This window comes from Somniosus microcephalus, chromosome 25 (genome assembly GCF_052327205.1).
Source record: "Somniosus microcephalus isolate GS21.2 chromosome 25, FLI_Smic_1.0, whole genome shotgun sequence".
NCBI classification, from domain to species: domain Eukaryota; kingdom Metazoa; phylum Chordata; class Chondrichthyes; order Squaliformes; family Somniosidae; genus Somniosus; species Somniosus microcephalus.
The window spans coordinates 45,967,881-45,992,125 of NC_141011.1; the positions used below are offsets into that span (position 1 = coordinate 45,967,881).

Consider the following 24,245-nt stretch of genomic DNA (forward strand, 5'->3'; position numbering starts at 1 on the left):
GCAATAATTGCACTAAAGATATCGTTTTATATCCATTTCATCACAGTCTGGTACTAACCAATTATTATATACTGTAGTATGAACATATATTTGAAACATAAATCACAGCTACGTCCCTCCATTATTTCAGCATGAATTCAAAGAGACTGAACAACTAGCACAGAGATCCATGATGGGGACTATCCATGACATTCCCTGAAAAGCTACACGGTGTGACTCTATGAACTGACCCGGACGCCATTCACGTAAAATGCATCATCCCGCAATCCCATTTAATTCAACTCAGGCTGCAGCTGAGCCCCGCAGAAGGAGAGAGGGCTTGATCTCTGCTTGTGCCACTGTACAGCCGGGAGTGCCAACGGCAATAGTTGCCATGCCATATGGGCCCCACTGGGTGCACAGACAACTAATAGATGGAGCAGCAAGTCAGCCAGTCTGAGTTACATCACAGCAAATGCAAGCTCCGCACGCACCAGTCTAGACAATTTAATCGATGGCCTGGATTTGAAGTGGGAGTCACATCATCAGCACGCCTCTCAAATGTGATACAGTTGACAAAACTGCAATTAACATCCCTTCTCCAGCTAATTTTTTTGAAAAACACATTTGTTTGAACAGTGGATAACAGACGAAACTGGCACGAGGTGTGGATCCTTAGTGTAGACACTGTTGTAATGTAGGGAACACAGCTGCCAATTTGCACACAGCAAGATTCTACAAACAGCAATGAGATAAATGACCAGATCATTAGTGATGTTGGTCAAAGGATTAATGTTGGGCAGGACATCGGGGAGAACTCCCCTGCTCTTCTTCGAAATAGTGGCATGGGATCTCTTACATCCACCTGACAGGGCAGGCGGGCCTCGATTTAACGTCTCATCTGAAAGACAGCACCTCCGGCAGTGCAGCACTCCCTCAGCACTGCATTGGAACATCAGCCTAGATTTTGTGCTACAGGTCTCTGGAGTGGGGCTTGAACCCACAACCTTCTGGCTCACAGGCAAGAGTCCCACCACTGGCCTGAATTTAAAACCCTTTGTCCTCATCCTCAAATCCCTTCATAGCCTTGCCCACCCTATCTCTGCATCGTCTCTCGTACCCTTCAGTCCTCTGACTCTGGTCTTTTGTGAATCCTCCTCTCTTCAGTGACATCACAACAGTGACTCCACTTCAAAAAGTACCTCATTGGCTGTAAAGCGCTTTGAGATGTCCGGTGGTCGTGAAAGGTGCTACAGAAATGCAAGTCTCTCTTTCTTCGCCCACCATTGGTAGCATAGTCTTCAGGGCCAATTCTCTGGAACTCCTTCCCTGAATCCCTTTGGGCTTTCCTCTTTTCTCGCCATCTTTAAAAAAAATTCTCAATCAAACCTTTGCTCACTTTTCTAACTCCCACCATGGCTCAGCATCCATTCCTATTTTGTTTCAATTTTCTAGTCCAGCCTCGAGGAGTTTTATACAGCAAAGACACAACATGTCAGCTGTGGCTCAAGTTGGCAGCACCCTCACCTCTGAGTCAGAAGGTTGTGGGTTCAAGTCCCACTCCAGAGATTTGAGCACAAAAATCTAGGCTGACACTCCAGTGCAGTGCTGAGGAAGTGCTGCACTGTTGGAGGTGCCGTCTTTCAGATGAGATGTTAAAGCGAGACCCTGTCTGCTCTCTCAGGTGGATGTAAATGATCTCATGGCACTATTTCGAAGAAGGGCAGGGGACTTATCCCTGGTGTCCTGGCCAATATTTATCCCTCAATCGGTATCACTGAAACAGATTATCTGGTTGTTATCACATTGCTGTTTGTGGGAGCTTGCCGTGCGCAAGTTGTTTGCCACGTTTCCCACATTACAACAGTGACTACACTTCTGGTGGAAAGGCGCTATATAAATGCAAGCCTTTCTTTTTATATAAATGCGAGTTGGGATCGTCCGTTCAGTTCCCGCACCATTCTGGTCTCAATAACTCCTCCCAGCCAGTTCCTTAATAAGGTCATCAGAACTCAAGTTTAAAATGGTTGAATGCAAAACAAAAGCACAATTCTTTGCAGCTGGATTTTTTAAATGGGTATTGATGGCAAACTTCCCTTTTTAAATTCTACCCCACCCTAATCTATTCTAGTATGGATGGGGAGGGACTGTGTGATTTGTTGTGAATAAGTTTTCTTTCTGAAGAATCTTTTTATGCAGCTGCTGCAGCCTGCTCTTTGTTACAATCATTCTGTGTGGTCCTGCCAGATACGAGTGTCATCAAAATGCTGCCCAATTGTTTGGCGGGAGGGGAATACAGGAGGACAGTGGCCGGGGAGGGGTGCACTTGATCCAGCGCTGTGCGCCACAGACTCGCACCGCCCAACAATACCAGGGCCGAACTGATTTAATACCAGGCACTGTGAACAGCGTGAGACCCCCAAGTCTAAAAGATGAATCCCTCCATATGCGGCCAACTTGAAACGGTTCAGGTCAAGCCCACCCAGAGTCAGGAAAGAGAAAGAGTATTGCAACGTGCCGAGACTCACGTGTGTGCAGTTGCCCTGTCCGTTTTTTAGAAATATGCTATGAAGCAATCGTGAATGTTGAAGCCAACCTGTACCATAGAACGCAGGCTGGATATATACTGCACTAAAACTGGGCTAAATCCTATTCTGTAGTCTTTCACACCACAAGTTACTTATTTTCTCCTCCCAGCTTCCTACCCACTTCTCCCAAAGGAGCGGACTCTTGCTGGGGCTCCACGGGCACTGGGCAGTGCACCCTCCAGTATTTGGCCTAAGTGGGCATTTTCTTGCTCAAGAGAGTAGGCAGTGAGCAGCGGCCAAGCCATTCTGCACCCTAACCGATCCTGTCCGTCACCCAACATCCACACGTTCATAACTTTCCAGTAAAAGTTACTGAATTGCAATCAAGAGAACTGCCTCCCCCACCCCTGGTAACAAGGGTACTGAGGCTAACTGTAGTACCCATGTGGCATCTAACAACTCGACCACTAGGGCAATATATTTTCAAACAGGAAATACTGACCCATCATCAAAGACCCTTTTCTTCCTATTTATTATAAAATTGTCTCAAATCTCCCCATATGCTTGTGAAGATGTTAATTAAAACCTTTTAATAATCTTGTCTTCAAAAGAATAAAATTTGCATATAAAGTGTCCTCAGGCTCTGATAATATTCCAATTATTCCTTTGAAGATTGTAGTGACACATCTACATCAGAAAACTACTTAACAACTTTGAAGTCATTTCCAAATGTCCCCATTTGGAATGGATTCAAATGCAGCAACTAAACACCTACAAGCTGCGATCTTTATACTGTAAGTTACGGTACACTTTGTGGTCAGGACTTTTTGTTTGTCCCTCCTCTTTTAATTAATTTCTCACTATTCTCAACTGCAGCCCCAAGCCACCCACCGCCTCGCGACAGGCTGGAAACTTACTTCCAACCACTTCATCCGACAACATTCTCTCCTGAAGGCCTCTGCTTGGTGGTGCTTCCCAGATCCACAGGTTGAAATGAGGAAGTCACCGTGTGAGTAAACTGTAAGTGCAGATTCAAGAAAGAAAGACTTGCATTTCTATAGCGCCTTTCACAACCAGCGGACGTCCCAAAGTGCTTTACAGCCAATGATGTACTTTTTGAAGTGTAGTCACTGTTGTAATGTAGGAAAGGCAGCCGCCAATTTGCGCACAGCAAGCTCCCACAAACAGCAATGTGATAATGACCAACTAATCTGTTTTAGTGACGTTGATTGAGGGATAAATCTTGGCCAGGACACTGGGGATAACTCCCCTGTGCTTCTTCAAAATAGTGCCATGGGATCTTTGAGAGCAGACAGGGCCTCGGTTTAACGTCTCATCTGAAAGACGGCACCTCCGACAGTGCAGCACTCCCTCAGCACTGCACTGGAGTGTCAGCCTAGATTTTGAGCTCGAGTCCCTTGAGTGGGACTTTGAACCCATAACCCACAGCCTACTGATAGCAGAGGCAATTGTGCTACCCACTGAGCCACAGCTGACAGACAGCTCTTGACTTATGACCTCTGCTTGGTGCTGCTTCCAGAGAGTCACTAACCAGAGCATCTTAGAGCCTTTTCAGAATGTATTTTGTGCAGTTTGGGGGAGTGGCACTAAATCATAGCATATTGCATGACAGAAGGAGGCCATTCAGCCCATTGTGCCTGTGCCAGCTCTCTGAAAGAGCTCTCCAATTAGTCCCACTCTCGTGCTCTTTCCCCATAGGAGACATAAGAACATAAGAATATAAGAAATAGGAGCAGGAGTTGGCCATTCGGCCCCTCGAGCCTGCTGCGCCATTTAATGAGATCTTGGCTGATCTTCTACCTCATCTCCACTTTCCTGCACTATCCACATATCCCTTGACTCCCTTAACATCCAAAACTCTATCGATCTCTGTCTTGATTATACTCAATGACTGAGCCTCCACAGCCCTCTGGGGTAGAGAATTCCAAAGATTCACCACCCTCTGAGTGAAGAAATTTCTCCTCATCTCAGTCCTAAATCACCGACCCCTTATCCTGAGACTGTGACCCCTGGTTCTAGACTCCCCAGCCAGGGGAAACATCCTCCCTGCATCTACCCTGTCAAGTCCCGTAAGAATTTTGTATGTTTCAATGAGATCACCTCTCATTCTTCTAAACTCAAGAGAATATAGGCCTAGTCTACTCAATCTCTCCTCACAGGACAAACCCCCCATCCCAGGAATCAGTCTGGTGAACCTTTGTTGCACTCCCTCTATGGCAAGTATATCCTTCCTTAGGTAAGGAGACCAAAACTGGACACAATACTCCAGGTGTGGTCTCACCAGGGCCCTATATAATTGCAGTGAGACATCTTTACTCATACTCAAATCCTCTTGTAATAAAGGCCAACATATCATTTGCTTCCTTAATTGCTTGCTGTACCTGCATGTTAACGTTCAGTGATTTGTGTACAAGGACATCCAGGTCCCTCTGAACACCAACATTTCCCAATCTCTCACCATCTAAAAAATACTCTGCTTTTCTATATTTCCTACCAAAGTGGATAACTTCACATTTCTCCACGTTATATTCCATTTGCCATGTTCTTGCCCACTCACTTAGCCTGTCTATATCCCCTTGAAGCCTCTGCATCCTCCTCACAACTTACACTCCCACCCAGCTTTGTATCTTCAGCAAACTTGGATATACAGGAAACTTTGGTTTATCCGAATGCTCGAGCCACCGGCAAAAATCAGGAGCCGTTTCGTTAGGTTTTTTTTCTTTTCGTTGCTTTTTTTTCACCAGTCAGGCTCTGCAAGGTCTCACTGAAGCTGTTGCTAAGCTACAGAGACGCTTGCAAGGTACGGCCGACTGTTTAGAAGCTGTTAAGCAACAGGGTGTGTTGCCAGATACGGAGCTCAAAATCTCCGTATGTTTCAACATTAGCGCTGGTTTGTCCAGCAGTTTTGATGGGACGGCAACAGCTCGGTCCCGTCGGTGCCGGATAGCACAAAGTTTCCTGTATTACATTTGGTCCCCTCATCCAAATCATTAATATAGATTGTGAATAGCTGACGCCCAAGCATTGACCATTGCGGTATCCCACTCGTTACAGCCTGCCAACCCAAAAATTACCCGCTTATTCCTACTCTCTGTTTTCTGTCCATTAACCAATCCTCAATCCATGCTAGTATAGTACCCCCAATCCCAGGAGCCCTAATTTTGTTCAATAAACTCTTGTGTGGCATCTTATTGAATTCCTTCTGAAAATCCAAATACACCACATCCACTGGTTCTCCCTTATCTATTCTGCTAGTTACAACCTCAAAAAACAGGTTCATCAAACACGATTTCCCTTTCATAAATCCGTGTTGACTCTGCCCAATCCTATGATTATTTTCTAAGTGCCTTGTTACCATGTCCTTAATAATAGATTCTAGCATTTCCCCTACGATTTATCCATGACTTGCAAGTGCTGCTCTTCCTGTTGACCGGTTGCACTTGCAAAAGGGAACCTATTGGGCCTGCTGGAGTCCTGTGCTTTCCGCTGGCTCCGATACCAACTCTCGGGACCCACTATTACGTAGCCCCGGCCTCCTTTTAGAGGTGTAAAGTTCTACTTTCGACTCCCGTGTGCTTCTAGCGACAGGGCCGTCCCAAATAGCACGTTACCATTGTGAAATCTGCTATTTTAGGCTTGAAATGAACCAGAGCAGCCCACCCGTGTTCCCTGCAGGCTGCGCATTGTTCTGCGCAGCCTGTTTCTTTTAATGCGCAGTCCCTTTAAATAAAGCGGTATTTACCAAGTGAAAGCTGGTGAGCGGCCTGCGAGAGACTTTTCAGATTACTGCGCGGCCGTGCATGCACGCACACCTTAGCGGGAACATTGCACACCGCTTTCTTCAAAATCGCAGAGTTTAACCGCGCAACTACAGCGAGATTTTTTTTTTTTTAAACCTGAATAATTGATGCAATTCAGTCATGAAAAGTAAATTGTACATTAACAATTCAACATGATTTAAAACAAGGATCACTGCTGAATTCTGCATTCAGCTGTGAACAATCTTTGGAAGACTGGAACGTACAATTGTTGAGGAAGAGCAGGACAGCAAAGCCCAGTGTGGAGGTGGCCAACAGGATCAGGCAGATGTTGCACGGGATCATGAAGTACCGCACGACCAGAGACACCTTATGTTGGTACATTCTGCCCCGGTGTGCGGGGGGCGTGGGATAGCGGCCACCGGTCATGCCACACGCGGTTCTCCTCTCAACCCGAGACAAAGGTGATCGCGAGTCCCCGGGCCTCGAGGCGAGTAGCACAACTTTTTCAAACCAGCGCTTCCATCCAACCTTCTTCTAGTTTACGGACATGATGTTGAAGACTGTGACAAGCTGGCCAGAGCTGGTCAAACATCTTCCGCGTCTCCTCAGTTTGCATATTCCCTCAGAAAATGATCCATGTCACATTAATCCGCCAATTATTGTAAATTCACTTCCCTTTGGGTGAATAAGCCGGCGGTAAAAGAATAATAATTCCAAGTCTTCAAGTGGTGCATATTGCGGAGAGATCTATTTTGTTGTTCACATACAGCATGACAGTCCTTGAATAAATTCACACCACACGTGAAAGGACTGCAAGGCAGCAGACAGGCAGTTTATCCAGCGAGTGTCACTGCCCTGTTAAAAATGATAAAAGACATCACAGAAGGGACACTGGCCACAATAGCTTCCTAGGGTCAATTGGCCAGCAAATCTATTCGCAAAGAATGGGCTTCTTTCAGACGTCCCTTTGTGACGGGTTTACTATTAAACAAAAGTGCATTTTCACCTTTATTTGTAATCACTTCTGAGTCCCAAGGCAATTGATCTCAAGTCGAATTCTTAAGAGGCATTGTCCACAATACCAAAGCTAACTGCTCCGAAATCCGCCTGTCCCCAGTTGCACAGATTTATCGCCCTGCATCCAATGCCCCCCATCACCAATGAAACCATGAATACTTATCTGAAGGTGGTAAACCCGTTGCAGCCTTTTTAAAGCACAGGGCACTGCCCGGGCAATAGTCGCTCCTGTGACTGTGCAACAAAACAACCTCGGCTTTCTAACAACAAACCATCTAGTTTCAGGTGCTGCACAAAAAGTCTCTTTCCCTCTGCTGGTTTATTTATTTTTTTTAAAAGCAAGATCTCCAGCTTCTTGTCGTTTTGTTAAATGTTGCCAAGAGTCAGCATGCCTGAAAATAAGGGCGTGGGGCTGCTTTCAGGGATCCAAGTTGAGTGCTTGCTAGGCATTCCCCGTTGTTTTGAAGAACTGTCTCACTCACGCCTGGCTCTTGCAACGGATCTGCTGCTGCTGGTCTTCAGACTTCAAACATTCAAGCTTCACCAGTCTTCGGTGGCAAGTGGGCAGAACATGTTTCTGAGTGCATTTCTCTCAGGAATGCAAGCGTCCTCTTTTCTTTTTGCAGGAAGCAGCTTTTAGTTCCTCTCTCTCTCTCTCTCTCTTCACAATCTTCTCAGCTTAGCAGAAGCCAAACCCCCTCGAAAGGCAGCAGGTAGTCCCGACCTCCCCTTCCGAAGCAAAACTGAGTCTGAAGGACCCGCAAGCATTCAGACCGCAGTCACAACACAAAAGACCTCGGCACTTTATAGTCACAGAAGCCTTTTTGTTGTTGTTGTTGGTGTGTGTGTGTGTTCTCCGCCGCTCTGCATGCAGACAGAGCCGTCAGTAACAAAGAGAGCTTTTGGGAATTCTCTCTTCGCCCTCCTCTGGGAGAGCCGGGAGCAGGAAGGAGAGGGGGGTGGGGGGAAGAATTCGACCAGCGGGAGTTGCCAGACACTCAGTGCAAACGCACCATGCTCTCTCTCCTCTCTCCCAACTAGCCCGGTGTGTGTGTCTGCCAAAATCCTACAAAGCCACCAGCTAAAACGAAAAAAAAAAATCACACCTAACCAAATGGGAATGAAGCCCTGCTCACCAATCCTCTTCCAACACAGAGAAACTTCTCATATTGGGAAAGGGGGAGGGAGAAGAAAAAAGGGAGAGAATAAAAAAAAAAGGAGAAAGCCTATTGCTGGTGAAACTAGGGAGGGTGGAGCTGAACACCAGCTGTTTAAGCTCCAGCTCTCAGAGTTTTAACAGAGCTCTCTCTCTCTGCCTTCTGCACACCACTTGCACTTTCCCCAAAGCATATCAATAATCATGTCCTTGTCCTAATCAAGGATTGAATAAAGCAGGACGCAGACACAATCGAAAAGCCTTTCAACAGGATAGCAGGTCTAAAATTCCCCGGGCACTCCCACAGCAACCAGAAATGCATCGAGCAACACAAAGCAATGGGGCTGAGCTCAGACTGGCAGCTGTCTGTGCGTGTCCGGGATCATTGAATGTACCGTTCCCACACTGAACGCAAAAAAAAAATCCCTAAAATCTGGCACAGGCCCCCCGACCCCATTCTTATTTTCAATAGTTACAGTTGTGGAGTTTCGCTAGCTAGGTGTGGTAACTTACACAAATTAATTCCTTGGAAATGAGGCTACTGCTTATTCTAGCTATAAATGGAAACAAATTGTGTTCAGCACCTAAAAAACAATTGCTCTGCAGAATTTTTGCAAAAATGCATTTATGGGTAAACATCTCCAGCACTCCATCGGGCTGTTATTTTCACAGAAGTCCCTTATTATAGCCGCGCCCCACGGGACATCAATGTGATCGTGTTGCATCCCCGAGGCGGTGGCTGCCCCTCTTACGAGGTGCTTTCATTTCGTGCCCCCCACCCTCAGCCGTCACAAATCATCGTGAATTAAGATTGTTTTATTGTGGACTTGCTGAGCTCAAGTTCTGCCCTTGGGGGGGGGGGGGGCAGGGGTCATGGGATTTTCACACTGCTCTGACACTCTGCAGCCAGAATGGTAAAGTTCTTGGCGTGACTTGGTATCAAGAGTGCAGTATTAATGGGCTTAAGGCTGGTCCACATCTCCCTCCAGCTCTGCGGGGGAAGGGCCACAGCCAGGGCAGGAACATCACATAAGGGCTTTACGGTAACTGTACAGGTGCACATTCCCTAGTCCCTGCCGTGTAAACGAGGCACATTTAATACAATGGGTCCTATTTTAGGCACAAATCTCCACGCTTTAAATGTGAGATTAATGACTACCATCCATCTACACAGATTCTTGCTGCCTCTCATTTCTGACTGAGGATCAAATCCCTTAATGGAATGCTTGAGGGTGCTATTTTTGGAGGGGAGGGGGTAAATTCACATGTGCATTTCTATCTTTGCCACCTTAAAAAAAAACCCTTGCGGTTCCCCCGAGATCAATTGCATCGATGGTTGGCAACTCAATGAGCTGCTTTGTTTGGCAGTGCCACATTTAAAATGAAGCGACTGGGAATGTGCAAACTGATCACTCCGTCAATCTGACGGGAGGTGCAGAGTTTTAACAGCAGCACCAATCACAGGCACAACTTGTACACGGTGTGCCTTGAAAGTAATTCTGTTTCAGCACAAAGACTAAACCTACCAGGGATTTGGGCATACAGGCACCACGGAGTTAAAATGTGGGCCATCCACCCTTGGATTTTGCTTCAAAACCGATTCCCTGCTCCCTGCAGAACACAATTCGCTGGTACATTAACAGACTGTAATGACAGCAGCAGAAGGTTACCAGGGATCATGCATTTGAAAGCCTTGACTGAAGACTGAAAACACCTACAGATTCACTTACAGCACGTGACCCCAGCACAGAACAAAGCCGAGTGTTCACAGGGTGTCAATTTTCAAAAATGGGAAAAGCCCAGAAAACCAGCAGTAAGTAACTTAAGATGCTAAAAGGGCCGACCACGCCACATGTTTAATTACTGGACATCTCCACAATCTGCCACAGAGTGAATAACGATCATGAACACAGCTGCGATTTCAATGGTTCTAATTCTGCTCTCCCCGACGCGCACACCGTGGTGTTGGCTGGACCGACTGTTCAGTACGTCCATTTATTGTCCAGGACTGGAGAAATTTTAGCTATGAGGAAAGATTGGATAGGCTGGGCCTGTTCTCCTTGGAACAGAGGAGGCTGAGGGGAGACTTAATTGAGGTTTATAAAATTATGAGGGGCCTAGAAATAGTGGGTAGGAAGGACCTATTCCCCTTAGCAGAGAGGTCAATAACCAAAGGGCATAAGTTTAAAGTAATTGGTAGGAGGATTAGAGGGGAGTTGAGGAGAACTTTTTTCACCCAGAGGGTGGTGGGGGTCTGGAACTCACTGCCTGAAAGGGTGGTAGAGGCAGAAACCCTCATCACATTTAAAAAGTACTTGGATGTGCACTTGAAGTGCCGTAACCTACAGGGCTACGGATCAAGAGCTGGAAAGTGGGATTAGGCTGGGATAGCTCTTTTTCGGCCGGCACAGACACGATGGGCCGAATGGCCTCCTCCTGTGTTGTAAATTTCTATGATTCAACATCACAACTTATCACTAAAGTACAGTGTACCTGAAGTGCCTGAATTGTTCAAATACAGCAAATACAATGGGAAACAATGAACCTGAAACCTATTGGCACATTATGAATGAAAACGTGTTATGAAAATGAATCTCAGGATGATTTTTGCCTATAAGGAGCACTACATTACATCAATGTTAAAACTCAAGTGTACAATATATGGTATTTTTCAAAAAAAGACAAGGAAACATTCATCCTATAAGAGATAAATTACACTGATAGTCAACGAGGGTCTGGATAGTAAAGTATTTAAAACAGCTGGGGCTCAGTGGGTAGCACTCTCACCTCTGAGTCACGACGGTTGTGGGTTCACATCCCACACCAGACACTTCAGTACAGCACAGAAAGTGCTGGATTGTTGGAGGTGCTGTTGTTTCGGATGAGACATTAAACGGAGGCCCTGTTTTCCCTCTCAGGTGGTTGTAAAAGATCCCATGGCGCTATTTCGAAGAAGAATGAGGGGAGTTTCCCCTAATATTTCTGTTCAACATTTATCCCTCAACTAACATCACTAAAACAGATTATCCTGTCGTTGCTGTTTGTGGGAGCTTGCTGTGCGCAAATTAGCTGCCACATTTCCTACATTACAACAGTGACTAAATTTGGGATGTCCTGAGGTTTTAAAAGGCACGATGTAGATGCAAGTCTTTCTCTTTCCACTATCACCCTTGGGACCCGAGCCTCAAATCCAGCTCAGACCTATGGGATTAAAGTTTCCTCTGTCTACCATCTGCAAGGATCCAATGCGAGATATGCATGGGCAGTCTCAACCCAGTCCCCAGTGAGCGCAAGTCCCTATAATTCACATCTCACATCACACAGTGCAATTCTAATCGTCTCCAACAAGCGTGAACAAATTGAGACAGGAGTCAAAGCCTAAAATCAAAACCTGCTTCGCCCCTGGTCAAGAGGCTAATGCTCTATCATTGTCGCTAACCAAACTACTCAATTAACCAACCTTGACGGTGGTCAAAGGAAGCTTCCAAGGTACCTCTATTCCCCCTCCCACATCCACCAGCTCAAGTCCCTTACAGCTTCTAAATAGACATACACACCACTGCAGTCATGCCAACTCCTCGGCAAAGTCAAGGTCTCACATGAGCTCCATATGGTGCAGAAAGAAGGAACTCAAAGATAGCCCAATTACTCACCGGTTTATATGTACTTTTTCAGGGCTTCTTTTACCTAAAATGATTTGTGTTTTGTAGAATTCCCGTTTGCTTGGTCTAGTAGTGACCAGATTGCAAAATTAAAAAGAGAAAGCAGTCCTGACAGTTAGCCGGTGTGGGGACCGGTGACACAGAGCATGAGGCGCTCGAGCAGAGGCAGCGGGGGATAAGTGTTTGGGTAACTGGCTCCGGACTACCCATGTGTGCAATGTCACAGGGGAGGCACTATAGTAAAATGCTAATGATTTCCCAGCCAAAAGGAAACGATACTAATGTTGCTTTCTGTGATTGATGCAGTCATTACTGTGCAGCCCCAACAGCCAGATAGATAAGACAGAACACTGCGAGCGGCTCCAGAGGTTCTTCAGGCCAATCTGTATATTGCTGACAGGAGCCCAGTCAAGAGGTGGGAAGCAGCTTTGGTTGTTTTTTCTCACTTGCGGACGGAATGGGTTGCTACTTGACTTTTATCAAACTAACTCAGCTGATGCTGCAAGTGACAGGCAGCCTGCCGCTCAAGCTCATGGTCTAGAATAGAAGACAAACATTCAGTGGCTTAACCCTTGCCCTGCTGAGAGGTACAAGAAGAAAGAACGTGCATCTATGTAAGAAAGAAAGACTTGCATTTCTATAGCGCTTTTCACGACCACCGGACATCTCAAAGCGCTTTACGGCCAATGAAGTACTTTTGAAGTGGAGTCACTGTTGTAATGCGGGAAACGCGGCAGCAACTTGCGCACAGCAAGCTCCCACAAACAGCAAAGTGATGATGACCAGATAATGTTTTTTTGTCATGTTGGTTGAGGGATAAATATTGGCCAGGACATCGGGGATAACTTCCCTGCTCCTCTTCGAAATAGTGGTCGTGAGATCTTTTACATCCACCTGAGAGAGCAAACGGGGCCTCGGTTTAACGTCTCATCTGAAAGATGGCACCTCCGCCAGCACAGCACTCCCTCAGCACTGCACTGGAGTGTCAGCCTGGATTTTTGTGCTCAAGTCTCTGGATGGGTGGGAGGGTAAGCTGTGAGGAGGATGTCGTGAAACTCCAGTACGATTTGGACAGATTGGGTGATTGGGCAGAAACATGGCAAATGCACTATAATGTGGATAAATGTGAGGTTATCCACTTTGGTGGCAAAAACAGGAAGGCAGATTATTATTTGAATGGCAATAGATTGGGAGAAGGGGAAGTGCAAAGAGACCTGGGTGTTCTTGTGCACCAGTCGCTGAAGGTAAGCATGCAGGTGCAGCAGGCGGTTAGGAAGGCAAATGGTATGTTGGCCTTCGTAGCAAGAGGGTTCAAGTACAGGAACAAGGATGTCTTGCTACAGTTGTACAGGGCCTTGGTGAGACCGCACCTTGAGTATTGTGTGCAGTTTTGGTCGCCTTACCTGAGGAAGGACGTTCTTGCCATGGAAGGAGTGCAGCGAAGATTCACCAGGCTGATACCTGGGATGGCAGGAATGACCTATGAGGAGAGATTGTGTCGATTGGGCTTATACTCACTGGAGTTTAGAAGATTGAGAGGGGATCTCATCGAAACTTATAAAATTCTGTCAGTCCTGGACAGGCTAGATGCAGGAAGGATGTTTATGATGCCCGGGGAGTCCAGAACCAGGGGTCATAGTCTAAGGATAAGGGGTAACCCATTTAGGACTGAAATGAGGAGGAATTTCTTCACCCAGAGAGTGGTGAACCTGTGGAATTCTCTGCCACAGAGGGCGGTGGAGGCCAGTTCATTAAATATATTCAAAAAAGAGTTGGATATATTTCTTAAGGCTAAAGGGATCAAGGGATATGGGGAGAAGGCAGGGACAGGGTACTGAATTTGGATGATCAGCCATGATCTCATTGAATGGCGGAGCAGGCTCGAAGGGCCGAATGGCCTACTCCTGCTCCTATGTTTCTATGTGGGACTTGAATCCACAACCTTCTGACTCAGAAGCGATTGTGCTACCCACTGAGCCACAGCTGACACAGCCTCTCATAACCTTATAATGTCCCAAAGTGCTTTACAGCCAATGAAGTACTTCTGAAATGTTGATCCTACAAACAGCAATGAGATAAATAACTAGATAATCTGGGGGGTTTTTAGGTGTTGGTTGAGAGCAAAATATTGACCAGGACAACTCCCTTGCTCTTCTTCAAATGGTGCCATGGGATCTTTTACGTCCACCTGAGAGAACGTCTCATCCGAAAGACGGCAGCTCCGACAGTGCAGCACTCCCTCAGTACTGCACTGGAGTGGAGTGTCAGCCTAGGTTTTTGTGCTCAAGTCCCTGGAGTGGGACTATGAACCCACAACCTTCTGACTCTGAGAGCCAAGGCCGACAGCTAGCACAGGGAGTGTCAACCTAATCTATAGGCTCAATGTCTTCTGGAGCAGGGCTCGGAATCCACAACCTTCTGACTCAGAGGCAAGGGGGCTACCAACTGAGCCATGGCTGATACAAAGGACAGCAAACAAGGAAGATTCTGGGTATCGTTCACTGAATCACTCACCAAATGGTGGACACTTCCCTTTATCCTTATTAGAGCAGAAAATGTGGGAACATGGTTCAAGGATTGAAAATGATGAAAAAGTTAAGATACTGAAAAAAATGTTGCGAGGTGCTAAAGTGAAAGCATAAACAAATTCTGGTGACTTGTGGAATACATTTCTATCGGGCAGTATTTATTATATAGAATCATAGAAATTTACTTCACAGAAGGAGGCCAGTCGACTCATTGTGTCTGTGCCGGAAACATTGTCTGTTAAATCATTCCAGAGCTTCTAACATTTTAAAATGCATCTTTCCAGACTCTTTGTTAACTCAGTGCCCAATTGATGTACTGTTAATACATATTTTTAAAGTCCTTCTTTGTCGAAGCCATTTAATTTTTTCCCGACCTGTTTACACACTGTTTCAGACACTTCTCTAACTCTTGCAAATTCACTGGGTACATTGGTAGCTGATCGCTTGTCATTTTAAAGTCACCGGGTTTTTTTTTTAATACAGGTTCCTATGTTTGACTGAGGAAAGCCACTTGAGAAGGTTTGCCACTGTGAGCCCATTACAAGGCCCACTGCAAGCTGTTAGCAGAATTGTTCGCTGAGCCACACAGCAGGAGCCCTTTGAGCAGCAAATATCGGAAACCACTTTGAAACTTTACACATGGAACACGTGAAAAAATCTTAAACCGAAGCTGAATTGCAATGGTTTTTCCTCTCATTTTCTTCCCTCTTCTCCTGTCTTTCGAGGTATGGCTGCCCGCGATCGGGGATGGCTGCCCGCGATCGGGGATGGCTGCCCGAGATCGGGGATGGTTGCCCGCGATCGGGGATGGTTGCCCGCGATCGGGGATGGCTGCCCGCGATCGGGGATGGTTGCCCGCGATCGGGGATGGTTTGCCCGCGATCGGGGATGGTTTGCCCACGATGTGACCCGAGACACACGCTATAATCGCCTGCAATATCCGACAAATTATACCTGAGAGCTACCGGCACCGATGGAATTGTGCCCAACATGAGCCAGCACCTTTGGGGAGGGCGGGGTGTTTGAAAACTGGAGGGGGGTGAAAGAGGAAACAAAACTCTGGGTATATTAACTTTCAGCTTGTGCATATTTATTAACAACTGGCAACAGTAAAATGAGTCGCAACTGTGAGCGGTAGGCAGCAGTTAAGGAAAATTGCTGATAAGCATAGCAGTCAATAAGGAGCCAAGCAGAAGCAGAATTCAGTGGCCAACGAGAAAAACCTGCACTCAGTGCAAAGCAGCAGCACAAATGCTTAGAACAGGCAATTGAGAGTCCTTTGGGATTAGGATGCACCATGTAGGTCGCACTGAAATACATCATTGTGCCACAGTTAATGTGCTTTCTTAGTGATTGATTTTCTGTTTGAACACTCTGTGCTTTTGACTGTGGTGTACGTACAGTGGATTCAAAACACAAATTCCCCATTAAGAAAAAAATGCTTTTTTTTTGTTGGAATTAAGCAGTAAATTCCATGACGGTTCTAAATTGTTGTCGAACAATAATTAAATAAAACTGTGCTGGACAAGACAACAGGTGGAGCGAGGGGTGAGCCAGTCCAGTCGATAACATCTATGATTGAAGGTGAGGGTGAATTTGAGGAGAATTTTTTTTTTTTTTAAAGAGTGAGTTGTCACGATCCAGAAGGCGCTGCCTGAAAGGGCGGTGGAAGCAGAGTCAATAGTAACTTTCAAAAGAGAATTGGATAAATACGTGAAGGGGAGAAAGTTGCAGGGCAATGGGGACGATGCAGAGGAGTGGGACTAATTGGCGAGCTCTTTCAAAGAGCCGGCACAGGCGCGATGGGCCGAATAGCCTCCTCCTGTGCTGTAAGATTCTATGATGCAGAATGAGCTACCCTAATGGTTCAATGGTAAATTCACACCCACTTAAATTAATACTGCAGTTTGCAACTATTGATCAGATGAGACGTTAAACCGAGGCCCCGTCTGCTCTCTCAGGTGGACGTAAAAGATCCCAAGGCACTGTTTCGAAGAAGAGCAGGGGAGTTATCCCCGGTGTCCTGGCCAGTATTTATCCCTCAATCAACATCATTAAAACAGATTATCTGGTCATTATCACATTGCTGTTTGTGGGAGCTTGCTGTGCGCAAATTGGCTGCCACGTTTCCTACATTACAACAGTGACTACACTTCAAAAAGTACTTCATTGGCTGTAAAGTGCTTTGAGACATCCGGTGGGCGTGAAAGGCGCTATAGAAATGCAAGTCTTTCTTTCTTTCATTGATCTTCCCTCCATTTTATCTTATTGCTTCTGCTGCTCCTAGTGTCTCAAAGTGGCACAGCAGCTTGCCCCCAATGTTGGCAGCTGTTTGCACTGGTAGAATGAGCGAGACGCACCTGAGTTGGGAAGCTGGGGAGATCACAGACACTGGAGGGAGTCTCACTGCACAATGGACTGAGATACTGGTAGAACAACCGGTGAGTCGCAGTCAATGAAAACTGCCGGAGGCAAAAAGTCTAAGATCCGAGGGCTGCATGTGGTGACACCACTATTGCCGGCCAGAGTGGGGATGATTGGATAATTCCCCCTTCAATCACTGCTGTAAGTGACTGGAATTGATTCTACGCATGCAGTTTGTATGTAATTATCCTCCACTCACTTCATTCTGCTGGAGAAATCGTCCTGCTTTTATCGAGGGGCATTGCTGTAATTTCGGTCATGAGTTCCGTTTGTTGTAGTTCCTAGAGATTCTTTAAATAGACTCTGTAGACTGTTTGCTGTAGTGCGCTGTTTAAATAGACTCTGTTTGCTGAGTGAATAGACCGTTTATTGTGAGTCCTGCCGTAAGTCTCGCCTCGCCTCCAACTCATTGGCTGACACAGTGGTGTCAATAGACACGCTGAAGACGGAGCTGCTGCCATTCACGTGGGCTTCATTGTACTGAGCCCGACAGAGTAGGGAGGTCCCAGGTACAATCTCCTATCTCCACTGAATCAATGAACCAGAGCCAGGGCAACAATGGAGCAATTGGCTCTACAAATATCCATGGGCTGGGAGGTGGGGAGAACTCGAAAAATATTAGCTACTCTAGTCGATTCATCATCGCTGGGTCAAAATCCTGGAACTCCCTACCTAACAGCAGCTTCACCTCATGGGGACTGCAGCGGTTTACGGCGGCGACTCACCATTTTTTTATTCATTTGTTAATGAATAAAAAAAACTTGCTATGTATCTGACAGGGCTTCATGATACACACCTGAAAAGGTCCACAACGACAAAGGATGTCAGTCAAGGATGTGATTGCGTTTTTCCGTGATGACCCTTGAGTGGTCAAATAAATGGTGCCTCAGGGTGGAAAGGGGGAAAAAAATGCCCAGATAAATGAACAGCATGCACCAAGAAATGGAGATACATGGATCTACATCCACACCCTTCAACACACGGCAGGTCCCTCGATTTTGCTGGCCATTCAAATGGGCGGATATATATATCTGTGATTAAGTTTTTAAATGTATAATTTCAGCTGCTTCTATTGCCGTTTACTTGTGGCTTGAAAGTAAAACGAAAGTCGAGTCACATTTAGGTCTGGGTGCTAATTCCCAATACACAGTAGCCAAGTCATTAGTGGAATTATTTTTATTATTCGATTCTGTACCAGGACCCAAATCTCATTTAAAAGACTGATTAACCTAGTTGTGCAATAAACTGCCTCTGGGGAAATCAGTGAATCCTTTCTTTACCCCCCACCCCCACCCCCCGTCTCTAATGAATTCTCATCGAATTACCTCAAGCCTGATTTAGACAGTGCATCTAACAGTATTGCGCAGTCCCTTCAGCATAGTTGAGCGAATGTAGCCATTCAGATCACGTTACCTTGGTCACAACTCCATTAATTCTTTGCTACTGTAACTGGATTGAAATATGACCCCGGGGAAGGGTCAAAAATTGACAGAATGGCAAAAACACCATATAAGGTCAACTGTTCACCCAAATAAAGGAACAGATAACCATGTGGTACAAGGGCCCACACCCAAACAAATTACGTACAATGGATTGTAATTCAGCTTTTTTCTTGGCAACAACAACTTGCATTTATATAGCACCTTTAACACAGTAAAACATCCCAAGGCGCTTCACAGGAGCGTTATTAAACAAAATTTGACACCGAGCCCCACAAGGAGATATTAGGACAGGTGACCAAAAACGTGGTCAAAGAGGTAGGTTTTAAGGAGCGTCTTAAAGGAGGAAAGAGAGTTAGAGAGGCGGAGAGGTTTAGGGAGGGAATTCCAGAGCTTAGGGCCTAGGCAGCTGAAGGCGCGGCCACCAATGGTGGAGCGATTAAAATCGGGGATGCTCAAGAGACCAGAATTGGAGGAGCGCAGAGATCTCGGCGGGTTGTGGGGCTGGAGGAGGTTACAGAGATAGGGAGGGGGCGAGGCCATGGAGGGATTTGAAAACAAGGATGAGAATTGGGGTGTTGCCGGACCGGGAGCCAGTGTAGGTCAGCAAGCACAGGGGGTGATGGGTGAACGGGACTTGGTGCGAGTTAGGATACGGGCAGCAGAGTTTTGGATGAGCTCAAGTTTACGGAGGGTGGAATGCGGGAGGCCGGTCCGGAGAGCGTTGGAATAGTCGAGTCTAGAGGTAACAAAGGCATGGATGAGGGTTTCAGCAGCAGATGAGCTGCAGGCTTTTCCATTACAGAAAGCATCACAACCCAGCCCAATGCTGTCCTTACCTGACATCACACATGCATACATGGGGTTACTGCATGGCAGTCAAGAGTGGGAGTCCGAGCTGATTTGATCCTCACTGACCCAGAACAAATATAGCATCCCTACCACACTCCCCTCCCCCAAATTGTCTTAAACTCCCCAATATGATTTGTACCATGCCATCCCCCTAATGGCACCATCTCTCGTTAGGTTCCCAAGGGCACTGGTCATCTTCCAGCAACTCGCACATCCTTATGGTCAATGATCTCATTTGAAGTCCACTTTTAGCACAGCAGGCATAACTTACTTGTTTACTCAATCCTTGAGCACTACAAATAGCTAGAGACTGGCACACTCCATCTCAGGAGAAACAAGGGTGTGTTACAGGAATGGTCTTCAGCATTTTACCACAAGAACAATTCTGAGGTAAAAGTCCAAAATTATAACAGTCAATACTCTCCTTCTGCCCAGTCCGATTGGGAATGATTTGATTGCATCCCCCCCCCCGCCCACAATCACCGATAGGGACAGGAAAATTTACAAGTCAAAGCTGGAACTGGAGTCTCGGCCACTCCGCCATGCCACGCAAGATTGATGGTCAAAACAATCAGGACGTAAAGGCCACAAAAAAAATTGAATTTTCAAGCAGGCGAATGGTGCTGGACTAAAAGTCGCTCATGAGGTTGATGATTTGCCAGCAAATTGGATTCACTGGTAGGACCTCAAGGGATACGCTTGTTAAGAACATAAGAATTAGGAGCAGGAATAGGCCATTCGACCCCTCGAACCTGCTCCATCATTCAATAAGATCATGGCTGATCTTGGAGCTCAACTCAACTTTCCTGCCCGATCTCCATATCCTCTTGCATTGTTCCACAGGAGCTCAGCGTAAGCTCGAGGAACAGCACCTCATCTTTCGATTAGGCACTTTACAGCCTTCCGGACTCAACATAGAGTTCAACAATTTCAGATCATAGCCTCGGCCCCTATCACATTTATATATTTTCTTCTTTTTTTTTAATCCACACTTTTTGTTTTCTCTTCCCTCCCTTCAGCTGTCCTTCATTCTGCCCGCGCAATTCACACCCCATCCAGAGCCATCCTTTGTTCCTTAACCTGCCCCATTACCACCGCCTCTTGCCTTGAATATCTCTTAATGTCTCTCAATGTCTCTTAATCTCTCCTGCTTTCTATCCAATCACTGACCTTCCCTCTTGTTCTTTCATCCCCTCCCCCTTTTCCCAGCCCCCAACCTTGCTTTCCATTTCCTGCTATTTTCCAGATCTGACAAAAGGTCATCGACCTGAATCGTTAACTCTGTTTCTCTCTCCACTGATGCTGCCTGGCCTGTTGAGTTTTTCCAGCGTTTCCTGTTGTTTTTTCCATATCCTTAGATTCGCTTAGAGTTCAAAAATCTATCGATCTCAGCCTTGGATATACTCAACGACTGAGCAGCCACAGCCCTGTGGGGCAGAGAGTTCCAAAGAATTCTCTAGTTCTGGGAACTAGAAGTTACTGGGAACTTCCCAATCAGCTCCAGGTAACCCTGCAAGTCATAGATTTAGCATATATTTAGCCAATTATATTCCAGCAATGCACCAATGCGCGTATGAAGGTCTACAAGCCATTGCAATTGCCAACCTGTGCCCAAGATCTCTGGGCTTGGGCACCTGAGGCATTTCCCTACGAGACAAATCGAAACTTCACCTGTGTGGATTCCCAATAGGGGTGCACAGAAGGGGACTTCTCCTCACAGCTTAGTGACTGTTAGATTTCAGACTTTACCTCAGACACCTTTCGCCCATTCAGTGCCAAAGAACATTCCAGTAAGTGTGGATTCTGCATGTTTCAGACACCCAGCAGATCAAAAAAAAGAGAAATGAATGCAACAACAGCCAAACATTAAATGTCTTCAAAAAGCACGAGGAAAGATACATTCACCCTCAGAAGATAAACATTTATTGGACTTGATACCTAATGTCTGTCTCACTTACAGCAGATGGCACACTGTGAACAGAAATATTCTTTCATGTGCTTTCTCCCTTTTAAGCGAGCTCTCTGACAGATCATGTTTTAAAGTTCAGCCCCCGCTGACTGTCTCATTTCTTTTGCCCCATGCAAATGATCCGGAGACAAAAATCTCGAGGCATGAAAGTTAATGATGCAACCTTTCAATCAGGCAAAATTAAGCCAAAACAAATCATCAAAATCCAATTGCCAGATTCCCATAAAACGTCTGACGGGGGGAAGGGAGAAAATAACAAGATGACTTGAATTTCTACCAAGTCCAACGGTGAAACCGCAGCAATAAAACCCCATGTTGGGCTCCATCATCCAACGAAGCTCTAATACGTTTCGAAGCAACTCCCACTAGGCAACTCAGTATGAGACAGGAAGCGCTCCAACAACTTGAAGATGTGCCGCCAAGCACCAGGCACACTGGGCTGCACAGCAGTAATCCCTTTGAAAAAAGGCCTTTGAAAACGAGCAGACCTGATCCCTAACCACTGGAAAGGAGATGAAAAGTTTAAGCTAATTGCTGTATTATCCAATTTGCTGAATAATTCCAAGTCAATAAAAAAAAGGTAACATTTAATCTGCCTGAAAAAAACCCACAACACTAAAAATCTGGGAATCCATCCTGTCACAAAGACCATCCTTGAATTACCATTCACTATTTGGACATAGCTCAAGGACTTCATTCTGTTGCTGTAACACTGAAGCATCATAGATGCTGCAGTTTTTAATTTAAGTTTGACTCGTGCTGATCCCACACTTGCTTTGTTTTTGTTCCATTTTCACAAGCCATGAGGTGGGTCTGGGTTAATGCTGGCTGGTTGTGATGCTGTTCACAACCTGGTGACCAAGCTCAGAACAGCGGCAAGTCAATCTAAACCACACTTGCACAGCTCACCGCAGCCAGCTCATGAACCCAGACCATTGCTGTCAGGCAATGGCTCTCATGGAGGATTTGGGAGGTATTCAATAGAGCAGAATAATTTAGACAGACAACAATAACTTGCCCTCAATATATTAAAAAAATGTCCCAAGGCGCGTCACAGAGGGGTAATCTGACAAAAATTGGCACTGAGCCAAAGGAGATATTGGAAGAGGTAACTGAAAACTTGGTCAAAGATATAGGTCTTACGGGTGGGTCTTCAAGGAGAAGCGAGAGCTAAAGAGGTTTAGGGAGGGAATTCCAGGGCTTAGAGCCCAGATGGCTGAAGGCATGACCACCAATGCGCCTACTGAACTGCTAACCGCACTGCCCCACATATTATAGTTATATGTTATATTTATCATATTACATTACTATTATTTCCAGTGGTAATTGAGGCTTTTTTGCACTATTCATCATATCCTGCAACTTGGACTGTTATTGCTATACTTTCTGCTTATTTGCTTATTGTTTTTATTTATACAGTACTTGTTTTTACTTTTTGCTTTTATATTTATATGCTTGTATTGTGGGAGTGAGTGGGGAGTAAGCATTCCATTGTACTAGTTACATATGGCAATAAAATGATCTTGAATCTTGAATGCACAAGAGGCCAGAGTTGAAGGAATGCAGAGTTCTTGAAGGGTTATAGAGCTAGAGGAAGTTACAGAGATAGAGAAGTGTGAGGTCATGAAGGGGTTTGAACACGAGGATGAGAATTTTAAATTGGAGGTGTTGGGGGACCAGGAGCCAATGTAGGTCATCAAGCAAAGGGGTGATAGGTGAGCGGATCTTGGAACGGGTTAGGATACGGGCAGCATAGATTTGGATGAGCTCAAGTTTATAGAGGATGGGAGGCCAGCCATTGATATAATCGAGTCTGGAGGGAACAAAGGCATGGACAAGGGACATGGCAGCAGATGGAATGAGGCAGAGAGGAGACGGGCGATATTCCGGAGGTGGAAGTAGGCGGTCTTTAAGATGCAGACGACATGGGGTCAGAGGTTTAGCTTGGGGTCAAATAGGATGCCATGGCTGCAAAGTCAGCTTCATCCTGAGACAGTGGCCAGTGAAGGAATGGAGTAGGTGGTGTGGACAAAGACGGTGACTTTAGCCCTTTCAATCTTTAACTGGAGGAAATTGCAGCTCATTCAGGATTGGATGTCAGAGAGAGCCCAGAGACAGCAGAAGGAGACCAGTCTGGTTTCCACTTCTGATCTCTATCCATTCACTCATGAGTGAGGGGCCAAAGGCTGTCCACAGCATTTAAGAATAGGTGAGATAGATGGCTGAAGGAACGGGGAATAAAACAATATAGGAACAGAGCGGGCGCATGGGATTAGCTCGGGTGGAGGATAAATACCAATATATTCTGGTTGGGTTGAATGGCCTGTTGCAATGTTTATGTAATTCTAGGGCATGGCACCTGAAAGCAAAGTAAAGCTAAATCAACTAACAAAGTCAGGCGGAAGCTCATCAGAGTGACACAAATGAATTAAATGCTCGTAGAGTAACGTATTTTCTTTCCACACATTTTTTCCTTCCTCTCCTTGACCAGGTATGGCTGCAAACGCTCTGCCAAACTCTATGACCTGCATCGTCACCGCTCTAACATAGCAAAGTAGTTCTGATAAGACCTCGACATTATCAACCTTTCTATGGCTGCAATCGCGCAAGTATTCAGTTGATTCTGAAAGGACTCTGCTCTCAAAACTTGGTTCCCATTGCCCGGGACTTGAGCTCATGATCTAGGCTGACACTGCCGTGCAGTACTGAGGGAGTGCTGCATTGCCAGAGGTGCCATCTTTGAGATGAGACGTCAGGGATAGTTTTCTGAATTCGGGCTCCCTGCAGAGAGTCGCATCCGGCAGAAGCGCATGCTAGTCAGAAGTTTATACACATCGCATGCTCGAATTTACAGTGTGTGCTTCTGGTGGGCGAGGCTCCTCACTGGGAGCGCAGTCGGAAAGTTACCC

General features: G+C 46.0%; 1 protein-coding gene across 11 annotated transcripts in view; it reads right to left on the minus strand.

Annotated features, from left to right (window-relative positions):
- agrn (agrin) overlaps positions 1–24,245 on the minus strand; it is a 540,540-nt gene that overhangs the window by 225,657 nt on the left and 290,638 nt on the right. The window contains exon 1 of one of the 11 annotated variants that reach the window (XM_085967321.1): positions 6,553–8,369. The exons of 9 other annotated variants lie outside the window; for them this stretch is intronic. In XM_085967321.1, coding sequence (XP_085823447.1) covers positions 6,553–6,715 — 163 coding nt within the window. In that variant the 5' untranslated portion in view covers positions 6,716–8,369. Of the gene's footprint in view, positions 1–6,552; positions 8,370–24,245 lie in introns of those variants that run through there. One more of the 11 variants, XM_085967322.1, reaches the window with a different exon arrangement.